Genomic DNA, 17,180 nt, shown 5'->3' with positions numbered 1-17,180 from the left:
CAGGCTCCTTTGCGGGTAAACAGCGATGGCCGCGGATGAAGGCAGCGGGGAACAGGAGAACAACATGGGCAACCACTTGCAGCTCATCCCCGGTAAGGGCTGCTCCCGCGGCGCGCCTCGAGGGTTGGGGGAGAGAAGAAACGGGGGCGGGGGGCGAGGCTGGTGAGGTCATCTGGCCGAGGGCGGGCCGCGGAGGAAGGAAAGGCGAGCAGATTTATGGCGGAGGGAAGGCAGCCCCGAGAAGAGACCCTGCAAGGGAAGCTGAGCGGGGGGGGGGCGCCCCAAGTTGGGTGGCAAAGAAAAGGGGGCGCTGGTGGCCCTCGGCATGGGGGGGCAGAGAGAGGCATAGGGCAGGATCCGGTGGGAAGAGCTACTCGGGGTGGGGAGGGCAAAGGGTCTGAGGGGGATGGGGGTGGGTCGGAAAGGAGGGTCGAGGGTGTGAGGAATGGGTTTGAGGGCCTTAGAGGCGGGAAGAGGAGGAGGCCTGGCAGGCCGTTTGAGGAGTGTGTGTCTGCCTTGGGGAGAGCCCGAAAGCCCTGGGAAAGGGTGGCAGAGGAAGGGAAACTAGAAGGGTGAATGATGGGATTGAGAGTGGCGCGGGGGGGAATGAAAGGGGACGAGAAGGGAGGGAAGAGGCGGGCCTGAGACCACCTCAGGAGCTGTTGGGGTCCGGAAAGGGGTCGGGTAACTGGAAAGGTGGGCCCTGTCGGGAGGGTGATGGCGTTGGCAAGAAGGGTTGCTAAGGCCTTAAAAGGCAAAGCCTTTGGGGAGGGGCGGTGAGGCTGGAAAATTTTTTTGGTTTCTTAAGGAATAGCTGCTTCCCCTCAAAGTAGCATTTCGAAGTGGAAGGAGGTTTAACGATGGAGCTGGAGTCGCCCTCTGCTTCTCCAGTGGTCGTTTCTTCCTGTCTGCAGCGCTGCTTAAGCCAGAGATGAGCTGGTCAGGAATCCAGATGGCAGCCCTTGGCTTCCTTCAGGGACTCTGTGGTGACTTAGAAGATGAGTTGACATCTTCTAAAAGAAAAGGAATGATAAACGGAAGGGGAAGGACTTGGGCTGCTGGTGGAGGCCCAGATATGAAGATAAGAAAGAAGAAGTGGAAACACAGCTGGAGCAGGAGAAAAGGAAAGAAGGATGTTGTCAGATACTGAATAAAAAGTGAGCGGGGAGAAGAACAGGAGAGGGATGTATTATTCAAGGGGGAAAGAAACGTGTTGTTAAAGATGGGAAGAAAAACATTAGGCACTGTCATAGGCAGGAAGTTGGGACATGGGATTTTGCAGAAGGGGCATCGTGGAATAGGTTGTGTGATGGGCAAAACTGTTCATTTCCACGCAAACCATGGAATAACGGGCGTGCCACTTTTGTGGTCAAAACAGAACTACAGTTTGCTGCAAAGTAGTTAAAAGTTCCTTCTGCCAGCCTGCTGCTGCTGTCATTCTGCACTGACAGTACAGGAACAAATTTCCGTCCTGCGTAGCCCAGCGCAAAACTGCGAGAGGGCTCATGGAGAAGAGGGAGACAGAACGTGTCCTTTTTGGCTGTCTTACTTCCTCGCCGGAATGGAAATTCTTGTTGCCTAAGAATGAATGCAGACTTTGAAAGGGCAAAGAGAGGGGAAATAGGAGGCTGATAATGAACATGAAACTGTCAAGTTCTCATTTAAAATAATTAAAAAATATTTGAAGCCAGAGGTAACTTTAGATAATGTACTTGGTTTTTAAAGAAAATCAAGAGAAACCAAATTGGATAGCCTTTTTTTTTTTTTTTTTGAGTTGGGGAGTCTATACGATCACAGAATATAATCCTGGTTTTAGGTGAAATAAAATTGTTTTCCGCTAGGGTAGAATCCCAGTGAATAGTGCATTCAGTATTCTTCAAAGCAAAGAAAGCCATGTTGGCCATCAGAAAAATAAAAATCATGTTGAATTTGAAATAGGAACTGACTGGTTTGTTTTTGACGCTCTCTCTTTGTGTGTATTATTAATGTACAGTACTTAATAACATTTAATGTAAATAATAATATATTAAGATGCTTACTAATATATTTACTCTCTCTCTTGTGGGAGTGAGAGAAAATATACATGTACCTATCTGTGTAGATATACAGTATACAGTATTTTTAAAAAACGGTTGGTGTGTCTGTGTGTGTACTGCTACTTTTGTATTTATATTTTGGCATAAGTATTAATGTACAGTACTTTCGATAATCAATCATTTTTAATAAATATATATCTATGTATTTATTTTTATGAAAACCCTTACATGTGCCTGCGTATCGTAAACGGGAAATCCATACGTATCTGTGGCCATTGGTTTAGAAGGGGCTACGGAAGCCGAAAAGGAAAGCCTGTTGTGGTTCCGCCAAGGGCTCCAAAGGCGAGCCAACAGGCTGAGCAAATACTATAGTAGTAGCTGCCTAGGAGCCGTGTTTTGAGGGGAGCGGCAGCGCTTCCTTCGGGCCGCTAGGAGGCGCTGCTGAGCACGGGGGAGAGGGGAGGGGGAGCCGCAGCCGAGCCGAGCCTCCTCCGGACGGGGCCGCCTCCTTCTTTCTCCTCCCCTTGCCGGCGCCGCCGCCTTCCCAGGCTCCTTTGCGGGTAAACAGCGATGGCCGCGGATGAAGGCAGCGGGGAACAGGAGAACAACATGGGCAACCACTTGCAGCTCATCCCCGGTAAGGGCTGCTCCCGCGGCGCGCCTCGAGGGTTGGGGGAGAGAAGAAACGGGGGCAGGGGTCGAGGCTGGTGAGGTCATCTGGCCGAGGGCAGGGCGCGGAGGAAGGAAAGGCGAGCAGATTTATGGCGGAGGGAGGGCAGCCCCGAAAAGAGACCCTGCAAGGGGTGCTGATCGGGGGGGGGCGCCCCAAGTTGTGGAAAAGGAGTCGCTGGTGGCTTGAGGAATGTGTTATTCAAGGGGAAGGAAACGAGTCGCTAAAGATGGGAAGAAAGAAGCGTTGGGTACTGTGTTAGGCAGGAAGTTGGGACATGGGATTTTGCAGATATATAAGGTGGCTGGTTTCTTTTCAGCTTTTGTTTTCCACATATTGGGGTTTGCCTGTCAAGAAGGCAGTCATAAGAAGTAGCTAGGTGTCATACTTTAAAAAACGAGGTCTCAACCGCTGTTTGTCTTAGTAGTCTTACGTGCATTTCTGTTTGTAACCCCGAAACATCACAGCAAGGGTAGGTGCTTGTACAAATATCTGCAACTTCTTCCTTTACTTGATCTGAAATCTGACTACATCTACAGGCCATACTGAGAGTGTCCACCATTCACCCATCTTTTTGTTTTGTTTTTGTTTTTCACTGCCTGCCCAAAGGTGAATTCTGGAGATCTCAAAAGCCTGCATACTAATTTGTGCTTTAAATTGGCCTAATAAAGATAGTAACCTAAGATATTTAGACAACCACTATAAATTCAACCCTCATCATGTACATGATTGCCTTTTGTATTAATACTAACACGTATCCTTTTGTTGAGCACTGCTTTCTACTTTGTCCATTCATCTCTTTTGGGAAATGTGTCTTGGACTTGTTTACAGCAGTAAAGCAAGCAGAATGTCAGTCAACATTTTGTAAATAGGAAAGTGTATGAGGTCTTATAACCTGCGGATAAAACACATTCTCTCTTCTGCCTGTATCTGCTGTTAAAGTGCAGGTAATCAGCCTTCTATCCTTTTAAGGTCGGTAAAATGAGTACCCAGCTCGCTGGGGGGGGGGGCAGTGTGTAGCCTGCGTCATTAACTTGTAAACCACCCAGAGAGTGCTTGAAGTGCTATGGGGCGGTATATAAGCAGCACCCTTTGCTTTGCTTTTAAATGTTTGGCCCTTTTTGTGGGATTAGTGTTGGCTTTTTGTAGTTAAATGGCCTTAACTTTAATATCAATCAATTATTCTCATTTAATCAAAAGAGGAAGTAACAGTTTGCTTGGACTGATTTGTAGAAAATACGTTTTCAAGAATGAGTTAACATTTGTAAAGGAAAAAGAAAGTGAAAGCTATGCATCTAGTAAAACGGCACAGATAGGTGGGGAAAGCTGTGCTAATATGTAATTAATTTCCCAATAGTGTATGGCATATTAACAGGTGGCAATAATAGTCTGTGACAATTTAAGGTTAAGGTTACATTTTATTATACGGTTATAGACCCGAGAATTCAAAGATAAAAACATAATATAAAATATACAGAGTAAGTAAGTTGTTAGAACATAGTGACGATAATTGAAGTTGCTAGTGCATGACTCACACTTTATCAGCCTTCAATTTAGCCTGCTTGCTTTGTACACTGAAATGCTACCTACCTTCTTCATGGGATGCATAGAGTTCCCGGGGTAACTTGTTTTCAGGCACTCATCTGACCATGTTCACTCTCCTGATCAGGAATGTTGTACACTTCAAGGTCATTCATCACAGACTCAGTTTCTGCTTTCAAACTTCCAACATTTATTCCCAGTACATCATAAAAAAATATTAATGTTTACTTTAACCACCTCCAGCTCTCTTGTACCTAACAGGGTACAGAAGGGATTCCTATCTTGAAAAATGAAGTGTTATCTAACACAAAGTTCCAAAACTCCGTATAGTTCTCTTCAGTCAACGCTGGTTTTTGTTGTATTGGCAACAATGACGTCTCTCCCTGGGCTGCATGTTCATGTCCCAACGATATCTCTGCCAGGTTTGTGGACTCTCATGATCCTGGTGTCCACCCCATGGAAATAAATTCATCTCACTCTCTTCTTTTGCCCTCTCTTCTCCGATCTTTTGTTCCCCACTCCCAGACTGGAAGAGGCTTTTTTTTTTTTTTTTGCCTCTTTGAATCTTCGCCTCTCCTTTCTCAACCTCTATTTCTCTCCTTTTATTCTCCTATTCTCCCACTTTTTTCAGACTGGCTAATCTGCACCTAATTCCCACTTGTTCTAACTGACTTTTTCACATCTTTCGCTCCTTCCCCCTCCTTGTTGGGTTTCCTTTCTTCCGCACTCACTGAACTGTTAAATGTTCTTTCTCCCCCCTTCATGGAAACGTTTTTAAAGCTACCCTCAGGTGTTCCTTTCCCTTCCTCCCATCAGGATGGACAGCACTCAGGCAGAGATGATGCCATACCCACCTCTGTCTTCACAGATCATAACTAGTAGATGTGTCTTATGGCTTAGGAGAAAAATAATCAAGAAAACTAGAACAGAGACCTAGTAGATGGCTGAAATGAAGAGAGTTTAAGAAGAGGTGGTTCTGATTTTTACTAATTCCCTATAAAATGCAGGCAAAAATATATTAGTGTTGTAAAATGATTCAGAAGTAAGAGTTTGTGTTTGTTAACTTGCAGTCTAACAGATACAGTACAAAAAAGTAGGGTTAGAGGAGGGAAAGAAGAAAACAGGAAAGTTGAGGTATAATTTCTTGAATTTATGTTATTCTTTTGTTGACTAGCAGATTGTTTCTGAAGAAAAGTGGATGAGGACAGGCACTGGAGGAGATTGAGTTTGACTTTGGTGAATTTAGGGCTGTTGTTATAATTCAGTACAATTCAGTACTTTGATTCTGTGAAGGTAAAAATGAAGAACCAAAAACATGTTGAGATGTAGAGTACTAGGCTATATTTGAATTATATATGCAGAAATGGTCCCTGAGCTGGCTAGATAGCTCACTGAGTTGGATATCCGGCTGTGGAGCCAGAGGTCAAGTGTGTGACTCACTTTCGTGACGTCAAGCCATTCTGTGTAGAATTCCGCAAGCTACATAGTCCCAGAGTAACCCCGGAGGAAAAGAGTGGTAAATCACTTTTGAGTACCGTATGCCTAGAAAACTTTGGAAAAATTGATTTGATGGCATGTTAAAAAAATGCAAGTGCAGCTAACTTAAGATAAAATTTTTGGTCTGAAGTATATCTCAGTTCTGTATGCAGTAAGACCATGGTATCTGTGTGAGGTTGGTTCCAAGTCCCCCACCCCATGCCAGAAGTGAACCCTATACAGCAGTGGTCCCCAACCTTGGGCCTCCAGATGTTCTTGGACTACAACTCCCAGAAGCCTTCACCACCACCTCTGCTGGCCAGGATTTCTGGGAGTTGAAGTCCAAGAACATCTGGAGGCCCAAGGTTGGGGACCACTGCTATATATAACCTGTGGCTCCCTCTAGTGGTCTGTTCTGGTAAAATATCTTAGAAATGTAAATATGTATCCTGGTGGGTGTTATTTAATGTTTTCAGGCAGTGGATAAGTGAACCAATAGATAGGGAGATCCTACTATAATATCTTCCATATTCAGTGAATTGATCCTGTGCTCTTGTTTGTAGTCATAGTATTGTACTATGACCTGGGACAACGGACACATGGTGTCCATTAAAGAATATACCATCAAATAACTGAACACTGCAAAGCTGTGTGGGGTAGTTCACTATCCAACATTATAATGCTGTTATACAAAACGCTGGTGAGGCCGCACCTGGAGTATTGCATACAATTCTGGTCACCACACCTAAAAAAAAGACATAGTGGAACTGGAAAAGGTGCAGAAGAAAGTGACTAAGATAACTGGGCTGGGGCACCTCCCTTATGAGGAAAGGCTACAGCATTTGGGGCTCTTTAGTCTAGAGAAAAGGCGCCTGAGCGGGGACATGATTTAGATGTATATAATTATGCTGGGGATTGATAAAGTGGATAGAGGGAAGTTCATTTCTCTCACGCGAAACCAGGGCCAGGGGACATCCATTCAAATTGAGTGTTGGAAGAATGAGAAGAGATAAAAGAAAATATTTCTTTACCCAGTATGTTGTTAGTCTGTGGAACTCCTTGCCACAGGATGTGGTGATGACATCTGGCCTAGATGCCTTGAAAAGGGCATTGGACAGATTTCTGGAGGAAAAGTCCATCGCAGGTTACAAGCCATGAGGAGGATGTATAATCTCCAGGATGAGAAGGAAGGTCCTTCAAATGCCAGATGCATGGGAGTGGTATAAAGAGACTACTTGTCTTGTGTGCTCCCAGAGGTATCTGGTGGGGACACTGTGAGATATAGGAAGTTGGATGCCCCCAAAAGAAGATAATGGAAAACCACTTCTGAGTATTCTGTACTTGGAAAACACTTGGAGGGGTCACCACAAGTCAGTAATAGCAACATGATCTTCATTGAATTTCAGATTATAATTCAAAATGACTCTTGCCTGAGTTGGAACAAGACGATTTCTTACACTAAATGCAGTTAGCAGTAGTATTTTGCATTATTTAAGTTGAATGACCTTATTTCCAGGGGAAAGAAATCAGAATGTGTTTAAGAAAAAGGAACTAGGTGAACAGGTAGGTAGACTGTGATGGATGCAGTTTGAGAATGAAAAATACTGTAGCTTCTGTTCAATGTACAGGGTGGAAAAATATGAGAGAAGATGAAGGAAAATTATGTCCAAGGATGTCTGGCCATGGCGAACAGAATGATTTACATGAATATTGTGGAAAAAGTGGGATTTCTGTGTAATAAAAAAGGTCGTATGAAAGTGAAAGAAGATGGAGATTGTGATCTATTGAAATATTTTTCTGTCATATGCTTTTTTCAACTTAATTGGCAGATGCTGTGGTAGGTAAAACTTGTTACAATTACTCTGATATCTTCAGAAGAATATCAAGTCCCAATACTATTATGAAGTTTTAAGGATAAGAATGGTTTTTAAAAAGGGCTTGAATTGCATTCTAGCAGAACGTGACTTTTTCTACACTTTAGCTTCATTGTGCTTGCTCAAACAATTATGTTGATCAATTCAAAAGTTTTTTATTTTGCATCTGAACATGTCTGAAGTTGTGCATTATGCATATAGTGCACCTGACCAGTTATTGATTATGAACCCAACTTGAAGATTGACAGTTGAGAAGCTTCTGTCCCTTTCTCCATCCATTGGGTTCTCTGTCCTTGGATATACAGGTTACTCACATCCTTTTCAGATATTCATAACTGCCCTTGGACCAATGTCAAATTAAAATTACCATACTACAAAGGTGAAAGAAAGTTTTGATTCATGTGTCATTCAGTACCATAAATAACTTAATTTCATAAACCAGGTCATTTCAAAGGAGAAATTTTACAAATAGAAATAAATAAGTTTGGCTTTGCCTTAATTTGAAAAAATTCAAAAGTTTAGACAGATTTTGATTTGCGTCTTAAACCAAGTTTTCTCCATCCATCTGCATTTGTCTTGCACATGTGGAAGAAGATAGAAGTGATCATCTTGATCACATTCCCCCATTGTGCCACTGCAGTAAAATGAGTCATCATTCTTCCTAAGCATTAGGCTCCCTCAGCCAAAATACAGCACAGTTCAGCTGTTGGTTTCATTTCCTACACAAATAAATGAAAATCAGTAAGCAAAACAGGAATTCCACCACATGCTAATTTGGATCGCATCTGTTATACTGTATGTAGATCGTGCCACTGTTTGTCAGCACTGTTATGTCAAGGTGCTGTGGAGTTGTGCATCACCATTAGGATACAGAACATATTTTTAGCAGTGAAGATTTTGTTGACCAAAGAAGTTTGCAAGAACATCAGCAAGAATGATGATTTTAGGTGTGATAATTTCTAAAGACTGACAGTTGCTTCCAATGCTGCAGATAAGTCTACACTTCCTGCTACTCTTGCTTCTGGAATCAAAATATTGCCACCCATGCTTCAAAATACAAATCTGTTGCATCACATTATGCATCTGAGCTGAATTGTCTTGCTATGGAATAATTTGCCTGCTAACCTAATAGGTCAGTGGGTATATTATTTTGAAATTAATTATACGGTGGGATTCATTATTTGCTTCCTGTTAACTTAATGCTAATTCAAGGGATCAAGATGATTTCAACAACATAAAACCTTTGGGTAAAAGTACCAGCTTCAGAAAGAATGATCTTACAACACTGTGATCTTGATCTCCCCTTCATCTGAGTATGGCAGTTGAAGACAGAGTATCGGAATATTTCACCAGTAACATCAGTAAAACAGATGATACCACTCTGATGGCAAAAAGTGAGGAGGAATTTCACCCTCTTAATGAGGGTGAAAGAGAAGAGTGCCAAAAATGGTGTGAAGCTCAACATCAAAAAACCAAGATCATGGCCTCTGGTCCCATCACCTCCTGGCAAACAGAAGGGAAAGATATGGAGGCAGTGACAGATTTCACTTTCCTAGGCTCCATCATAACTGCAGATGGGAACAGCAGCCACAAAATTAAAAGACGCCTGCTTCTTGGGAGGAACGCGATGGCAAACCTAGACAGCATATTAAAAAGCAGAGACATCACCTTTCCGACAAAAGTCTGACAAAAGTTATAGTTTTTCCAGCAGCGATGTATGGAAGTGAGAGCTGGACCATCACGAAGGCTCACTGCCAAAGAGTTGATGCTTTTGAATTGTGGTGCTGGAGGAGGCTCTTGAGAGTCCTCTGGACTGCAAGGAGAACAAACCTATCCATTTTGAAGGAAATCAACCCTGAGTGTTCACTGGAAGGACAGATCCTGAAGCTGAGGCTCCAATACTTTGGCCATCTCATGAGAAGAGAAGACTTCCTGGAAAAGACCCTGATGTTGGGAAAGTGTGAAGGCAAGAGGAGAAGGGGATGATGGAGGATGAGATGATTGGACAGTGTCATTGAAGCTACCAACACGGATTTGACCAAACTCTGGGGGGCAGTGGAAGGCAAGCAGTCATGTCGTGCTCTGGTCCATGGGGTCACGAAGAGTTGGAAATGACTTAATGACTAAACAACAACATCAATAAATAGGAATGGTTATAGAAGTGCACATAAACCCTAGTGTAGTGTAAGGAAGTGGAAATTTCCCTCATCCCCAGCCCTTTCTCCATCTAAGGAGCCTATTCAAACCAGGGGGAAGTGAAACCAATGTGGAGAATATATCACGGGTCTCCTGCTAACTCTCCTCAGACTGAAGAAGCTACTGGTGCTTGGATAAGTAGTGAAACATTTCAGACTAATAAGAAATAAGTCCAGTTGCCACGACTCAACTTCCAGATAACATCACCTGATGACTGAGAATAAATATGGTAAACTTAATAAGCAGCACAGTATAAAACTAAATGTTAAAAAAACAGATTTGGCAGAAAGCAAGCAACCCAAAGAATATGGTTAAAGATCAGAAATGTAAGTGCAGAGTTTCTTGACAGTGTGGGAATGTTGTTGCTATTATGTGGTGATCCTTTCTAATGTGTTCTCGGTAGAGAGTATTCAGAAGCGATTTTCCATTCCCATCTTCTGAGTATTGTCTGGGACTATATAGCTTACTCAAGGCCGCAGAGGCTGACTGTTTTTCTAGGAGATCCAGAGGAAAATGAAACTTCCAGCCTCTGGCTCTGCAGCCAGGTACCCAACTCATTGAACTGTCCCACCAGCTCTAGTCAGTTCATAGCTACACAATAAAAGTTAGACCATAATTAGCCTGGAGCAGCTTCTTTCAAATGAAGAAGGTAATATGCAAGAAAAACTTCTAACTTGCATTAGAAATGCATGTTATAAGGTGCAAAGATAAATTAACTCTTGTATTCTTTTTTCTTTTCACTGCCTTTTCACTTCTTAGCTGAGAGTGATGAAGAGGATGATGTTGAAATGGAAGTTGAAGATCAAGACAGCAAGGAGACTGAAAAGCCAAATACCATTAATTTTGACACCAGTTTACCAACTTCACACATGGTACATATATTCTTTGTCATACTTGGCTCAGTACCTTTGTTCTTACAGAAATTCATAAGATGTTACGAATGCAGATGCAGTAGTTGAACTGATCACCAATCTTTGCTCCATGTATGGGCTGATAGTAAGCATTTTCTCCCTTCTCCCTACAAATCAAAGAGAATCTAGGTTCTAGTTTTCCGTAAAGTCACAAACAAAAGCAGAAGGAGCTTATATTGGTACAAAATGTATTCCAGAATCCACCATTTAAAATTGTCTTTAGTATTAACAATGTAAAGATTGCTAGGTAGCTTTCTTTCTTTCTTTCTTTTTTTACTGAGTGTTCATACAGACTGGATACAGTTTGGAGTACAGTGTGAAGGCTTACAGTGTCTAAGATGAAGAACCAACTGTTTCTAACTTTTCAGCTCCCAGTAAAATTGTGGGCTGTCTCAGGTGAAATCTAGTACGACTTTGTCTCCATTTCTTTGTACTATTTTGTCTGTTTCTTCCTGAGATAATGTGCATATAATAAAGATCTCTGTCTGATCTCTCATTTTTCCTTGTTTTGTAATGCTTACCCCAAAAAAGAGATAATAATGTTGGAAGGGTCAAACACATTTTAGTGCTTCTGGAGTTTTGCATAATAGAGGTATCACTTCATTATGGATTTTAAGATTTGTTTTAGGTTTTCAAGCAGATAGGGATATTAGCCTGCTTCAGCAACGAAAACAATAAGAAACATACACATATATTGTGGTACCTTTAAGACTAAAAATTTGTTTCACTGTGAACTTTTTTAAAAAAAAAATGTGCCTGAAGAAGTGTATTGTAGCTTATGAAATCTGACACTGAAATAAAATTGTTAGTTTTAAAGGTGCCACAGTAGTTTCTATGTGATTGTTAGGTTTGCTTCTATTGTTCTTTGGGAAGCAGAGCAGAGAAGACAAAACCCATGTTTCCATAGTACAGTAAACAAATCATGGGGCAAAGCTTTGTGGGTTGCTTAGTTGTTGCCACTGCAAGCAGGTTGTTAGTCAAAATTAGGCGTCCTTGGGTTATAATTTCATTTTAACAAGGACAGAATCTGTCTGTGTGCAATTAGGTGTATTTGGAAATGCACTGAAGTTGATTATGCCAGTTAGATTTTGAGCAGACTGCAGAAACTGTGATAAATTATATTTAGTGTTGGCAAAACTTATTTCATGCAGGGTTGCCACATTTGCAGGTTCTAGTAGTTTTTCCTTCTATTAGCACTTCTGGCTGAAATTCTGTTCATCTTCTCATAACAAAATTTCGCCAGCATAAGCTTGCAGATGTTATGTCCAGGCATTCTGAATTATCTAATTAGATTGGGCACCTTTTAATTTTCTTTTTTGCTTTTTGAGATGACAAATGGCGTTTGAGAGGAAGATTTGTCACTAACTTCTATGAACCTGATTATTGGGGGATTTGGCAACCGAATGGGGGAGGAAAGGGAAGGATGGAATGGAGTGTGTTGGTGGTGGACTTGAGAACATGCACACATGGCCAATCTTTACTTTAGGAGATGGCTAGAGTGTGTTTGGAGAAGGAAACCGACGGCTGTCAGGGTCGCAACTAACCGTTACCTAGCCAAGGTAAAGGCTGCTAGAAGATCTTACATCGCTGACCGGATAAGCGAAGCTTCCAACCAGCAGGCGGAACTTTTCTGTATAGTTCGCGATCTATCCAGAATTGGTCAGGGTGATGGGCCTCCCCCTAGCATCTTACCTGACCCAATTTGTAGCATTTTAAAAATCCAAAGTGGAGGCCATCCGCCGTGATCTTTCTCCTTTTTTAAATACAATGGATCGAGCAGAGATGTCCAGCGCTCCGCCTTGCCTGGTAATGCTTGATCGCTGTCGGGCCACCACCTCTTCTCTCGACCCTTGCCCGGCCTGGCTAATCAAAGCAGCCAGGCCCGTAACAACCGAATGGGTCACTGCAATAATTAGTAGGTCTCTTCAGGAGGGCAAGGTACCCCTTGCCCTCAAGGAGACATTCATTAGGCCCACTCGGAAGAAACCAGATTTGGCGACGGACGACATTGGCAATGATAGGCCCGTCGCCAATGTTTCTTTCCTTTGCAAAGTGGTTGGGAGGGTGGTGGCAGATCAGCTCCAGGCGCTCTTGGACAAAACCAATGCCCTGGACCCATTCCAGTTGGGCTTCAGGCCGCGCTAGGGTGCAGAGACGGCACTGGTCGCACTGATGGATGACCTGCTGAGGGAGGCCGGTGGGGGCAATATGTTCTTGTTGGTCCTCCTTGACATCTCAGCGGCCTTTGATACCTCTGACCACGGTATCCTCCTGGGGAAGCTCTCTGAGTTGGGAATTGGTGGCCTAGCACTTGCCTGGCTCCGTTCCTTCTTGAAGGACCGACCCCAGAGAATTCAGCTTGGGGAGAGTGTCTCGGCCCCGTGGAGCCTCAACTGTGGGATTCCACAGGGGTCAATCATCTCTCTAATGCTGTTTAACATCTATATGAGGCTGCTAGGTGGGGTCATCGGGGTGTGGGCCATTGTGTCACCAGTATACTGATGACACACAGCTCTACATTTCCTTTTGATCTACCTCAGTGGATGCCGTACTGTCCCTTCAGCGCTGCCTGGAGACTGTCCTGGAATGAATGCAGTTGAATGGGTTAAGGCTGAACTAGGACAAGACGGAAGTCTTGAGGGTGAGTGGTCCTTCCACCAGCGGTATAGGCAACTCCCTTTCTTTTGGGGGGGCAACCCTTGCCGCAAAGAGTGAGGTTCGCAGCTTGGGGGTACATCTGGACCCGGCGCTTACCATGGAAACCCAGGTGGCGTCTGTGGTCCGCTCCGCCTATTTCCATCTATGGCGGATTGCCCAGCTGTGACCCTATCTTGAAGGGGGGGCCCTCACTACTCTAGTACACGCGCTCGTAATCTCAAGATTAGACCGTTGTAACACACTATGTGGGGCTACCTTTGAAGCTGACGTGGAAACTTCAGATGGTCCAGAATGCGGCAGCCAGGCTTCTTAGTGGGGTGAGAAAACACCAGCATATCTCCCCCACTCTGGCTGCTTTGCACTGGTTGCCCGTCCGTTTCCTTTTGGAAACCCTCTCCTCTGCATCATTAGGATTGTGAGACTGAGGAGAGGGATGAGAGAGGGATGAGATGAGAGAGGCAAAGGAGGAAGTGAATTTATCTGCTCACTTTATTTCTAAGAGCCTTGCTGTCCTTTCCTCCTTCATAAGTGCTTAGAAGATAGCCCTTCCACCTTGGTGCAGTTGTAGCTACCAAGGGCTTAGCATTGGGTTATGTCCATGTAGCTATTCAATAGGAATTCATCTTTTCACTGAATTTGAATAGGCAAGAGGGTGAAGAACGCAATACCATGGCCTGTCCTGATCCAACTGCTTAGGCCTGTGTGAGGTTTCCTCTTGCGTTTTCAGGCACATAGTGCAGCAGCATATATCTGTTTTCTTGCCCACAACTTTCCAGAAAACCTATGCAAGTGACTGCTCAAAATCTTGAAATGACTGAATTGACTGCATCTGGGCCTCTTTTTCCAGGAGGAGCCACCTTTTCATAAATCACCTATTTGCCGAATGACAGTTTCAGTTGTGAGATTTTAGCTTGGCTTGTGAATTCAATTGGTAGCACAGTAACCAAAGCTAAACACTTCTTGCTGAAATTGACATGTACCAATATTTTACACTGAATAGGCCATCAGCAGAGTGAACACTGCTTTCTAGAAAGAGAGACTGCAGAACGAGAAGTCTAAGTGGCTCAAAACATTACATATGAACAAGGTTCCCTTTAAGCTGGGTGTGTGGACATGACTCCATCTCCCTCTGCGCAGCTGTCCTCCTCCGCGCAGCGATTGCATTTGGTTCCAGTCACAATGGAACCCTGTGTGCGAGGGGGCAGAGGTGTGCACGAAAGGCAGAGCCCTGCCCAGTGGAGTTGAAAATTAGAGAGTACATTACATTGCGTATGAAAACAAGTCTGCTATATCTACCAAACATCAGTTAATATTTCTTCATTAAACTTTCTGAATAGATGAGCCTAAGCACTGATACAATTCAAACTATTGGGAATTGGATCCCAAAACACATGAAAAAGTTGTCATGTTGTACATCTTTTTTAAGCTGTGTTTTCCATCCCTTTCTGGATCTGGTTGTACTCTTCTTGCACAACTTTTCTCTGGCATCATGAGAACTGTTCTAGAACATAACTATTATAGGTTAGTGTAAATGTTTCCACTAGTGCTAGAGAATATGAGAAGAGTTATTGACTACTTTTGTTTCCCTCTCAGTCCTTTTGCCTTTAGCTCATACATTTCAAGATGGTTCTCTTAATTTTTGTGTTTATAAGTTGCAAACCAACCCAAAATTCTCTCGCTGAATAATAACTTTTTTTTTAAACTCTGGAAAGTATTTAGGCTCAGATATGGAAGAATTTCATGGAAGGACTGTCCATGATGATGACAGCTGTCAAACAATTCCAGTCTTACCCCAAGTCATGGTAATGTTGATTCCTGGACAAACATTGCCTCTTCACCTCTTCCAGCCCCAAGAGGTTAGCATGGTGCGGAACTTAATACAGAAAGACAGAACTTTTGCTGTTCTTGCATACAGGTACACACTCAAACCAATTTTCAGGTCTTAGAGATTCATACTGTATCTTTAGTAACTTAGCAATTCATGCTAAAGACTTGCTGTATGTAATTCATGTATTTTGAGGGATAGTGCTTTGCCTGAACAGGAGTTGCTCTATCTGGAGGTGGTATAAACAGCCATTTGATTTGGATGTCATAAAATTTCGCAGAACTCTGAAATGATGAGGTAGCACTTTTTCTTCAGCACTAAAGCAGCTGAAATCAGGGTCCCATCTGCGTAAGAAAAGTTTTGTGGCGTATATTCACAACATAGAATCACCTTTCAAATGAATAGAAAATCCTGATAAACTGCATTTACTTGTTTAGAGTTACCGTATTTGCCGGCGTACAAGGCGACTGGCCGTATAAGATGACCCCCCCCTACAGAAGAGGCTGGGCGGGAGGCGGCAGGAGGAGGAGGAAGAGGAAAAGGGATACAGGCGGGGGCAGGCAAGCGAGCGCGCTGGCTCATCATCAAGAGGGCGAGGAAGAGGGCAAGAGGCTGAGCGGGCGGCGGGAGGAGGAGGAAAAGGGAAATGGGCGGATGGTGAGCGAGCAAGCGCGCCACTGGCTCAGTGGCGTGGGGCGGCGGGCAGCCCGGCGGCAGGCTCTGGGCGCTCAGGCATGGCAGGCTGTGCTTCCCTCCATCCAGACCGACTGCCTGCTTGCTTGCCCGCCTGCCTGCCTTCCTCCCCGGCCAGTGCGGCCCCACGTCACTCACTCAACAGCAGCAGCGGTGGCTCCTTCCTGGCCCAAATGAAGTGCACCCGGTGTACAAGACGACCCCCCCCACTTGGAGGCATGTTTTTTGGGCCCAAAAAGTCATCTTGTACACCAGCAAATATGGTATATCTTACATTTTCCCCACAAATGAAACTCAAAATGGCTTGCAGTAAGATAGTTCAAATACATAAATGAATAAATACATTACTTGACATTTAAAAGCATATCAGTAAAATAAAAATACAGTACAGTGTTCATCTAGTTAAAAGTGCCTTCCATCAGTTAATAGGAATACCTTGCCTTCTCTCTCTCTCTCTCTCTCTCTTATGGGTAAGATATTGTTTTACCTTTTCATGTGTTTTGTTCATATATGTGCTGTGTTGCTCATATTTTAAAACTGTTGGACCTTGAATGCCTAATACTTTATTTTTGTAAAAAAGGGGTGCCAAATAGAATAACTCTAGAATTGTTTATATGTGGAGAAAACTGATAGATTATTAATGATACTGAATAATTCTGAAGTGAGCGGTAATACAGATAATGTGATGATTTATTTATTCCCCTTAGCAATATACTTGAAAGGGAAGCACAATTTGGAACAACAGCTGAAATTTATGCCTACCGGGAAGAGCAGAGGTATGGAATTGAAACAGTGAAAGTAAAAGCAGTAGGAAGACAAAGATTTAAAGTGCTTGAAATGAGGACCCAAGCAGACGGGTAAGTGAATAAGTAACCGGTGTCATTGTTGTATATAGGATAGTGTTGACAGCTAAATTTTTATAGTATTAGTATGAATTCTCAACTTTAATCTGTTCTAGTTGTATGAAAATAAGCAGGTCTCCTGGGTCGTAATCTGTCTCTCTGTCCCCTATAATATAGGGGTCCCCAACCTTGGGCCTCCAGATGTTCTTGGACTCCAACTCCCAGAAGCCTTCACCACCACCTCTGCTGGCCAGGATTTCTGGGAGTTGAAGTCCAAGAACATCTGGATGCCCAAGGTTGGGGAACACTGCACTATATCACATTGGCTCTCTTAAGGTCACTGAACTTGTTTTATGCAATTGTTCTGTTCACTGTTGGAGCCAATATAGAAACATAAAATTGGTATTTAGTAATAAACAATTTTTTAAAAAATGGCATTTCTTTATAGTTCAGCTTT

The 17,180-nt window shown here is 43.3% G+C and overlaps 1 protein-coding gene across 2 annotated transcripts in view; it reads left to right on the top strand.

Moving 5' to 3' along the window:
- The first annotated feature begins 2,514 nt into the window (after positions 1-2,514).
- Positions 2,515-17,180, top strand: part of CRBN (cereblon) — a 35,230-nt gene continuing 20,564 nt past the window's right edge. The window contains exons 1-4 of one of the 2 annotated variants that reach the window (XM_020791027.3): positions 2,515-2,673; positions 10,554-10,666; positions 15,076-15,278; positions 16,589-16,738. In XM_020791027.3, coding sequence (XP_020646686.1) covers positions 2,607-2,673; positions 10,554-10,666; positions 15,076-15,278; positions 16,589-16,738 — 533 coding nt within the window. In that variant the 5' untranslated portion in view covers positions 2,515-2,606. Of the gene's footprint in view, positions 2,674-7,352; positions 7,562-10,553; positions 10,667-15,075; positions 15,279-16,588; positions 16,739-17,180 lie in introns of those variants that run through there. The other variant, XM_072989454.2, reaches the window with a different exon arrangement.

The sequence above is a fragment of the Pogona vitticeps genome, chromosome 2, assembly GCF_051106095.1.
Source record: "Pogona vitticeps strain Pit_001003342236 chromosome 2, PviZW2.1, whole genome shotgun sequence".
Lineage (NCBI taxonomy): Eukaryota > Metazoa > Chordata > Lepidosauria > Squamata > Agamidae > Pogona > Pogona vitticeps.
The sequence above is the reverse complement of the archived record's forward strand: the minus strand, read 5'-3'. Positions and strand labels throughout refer to the sequence as shown.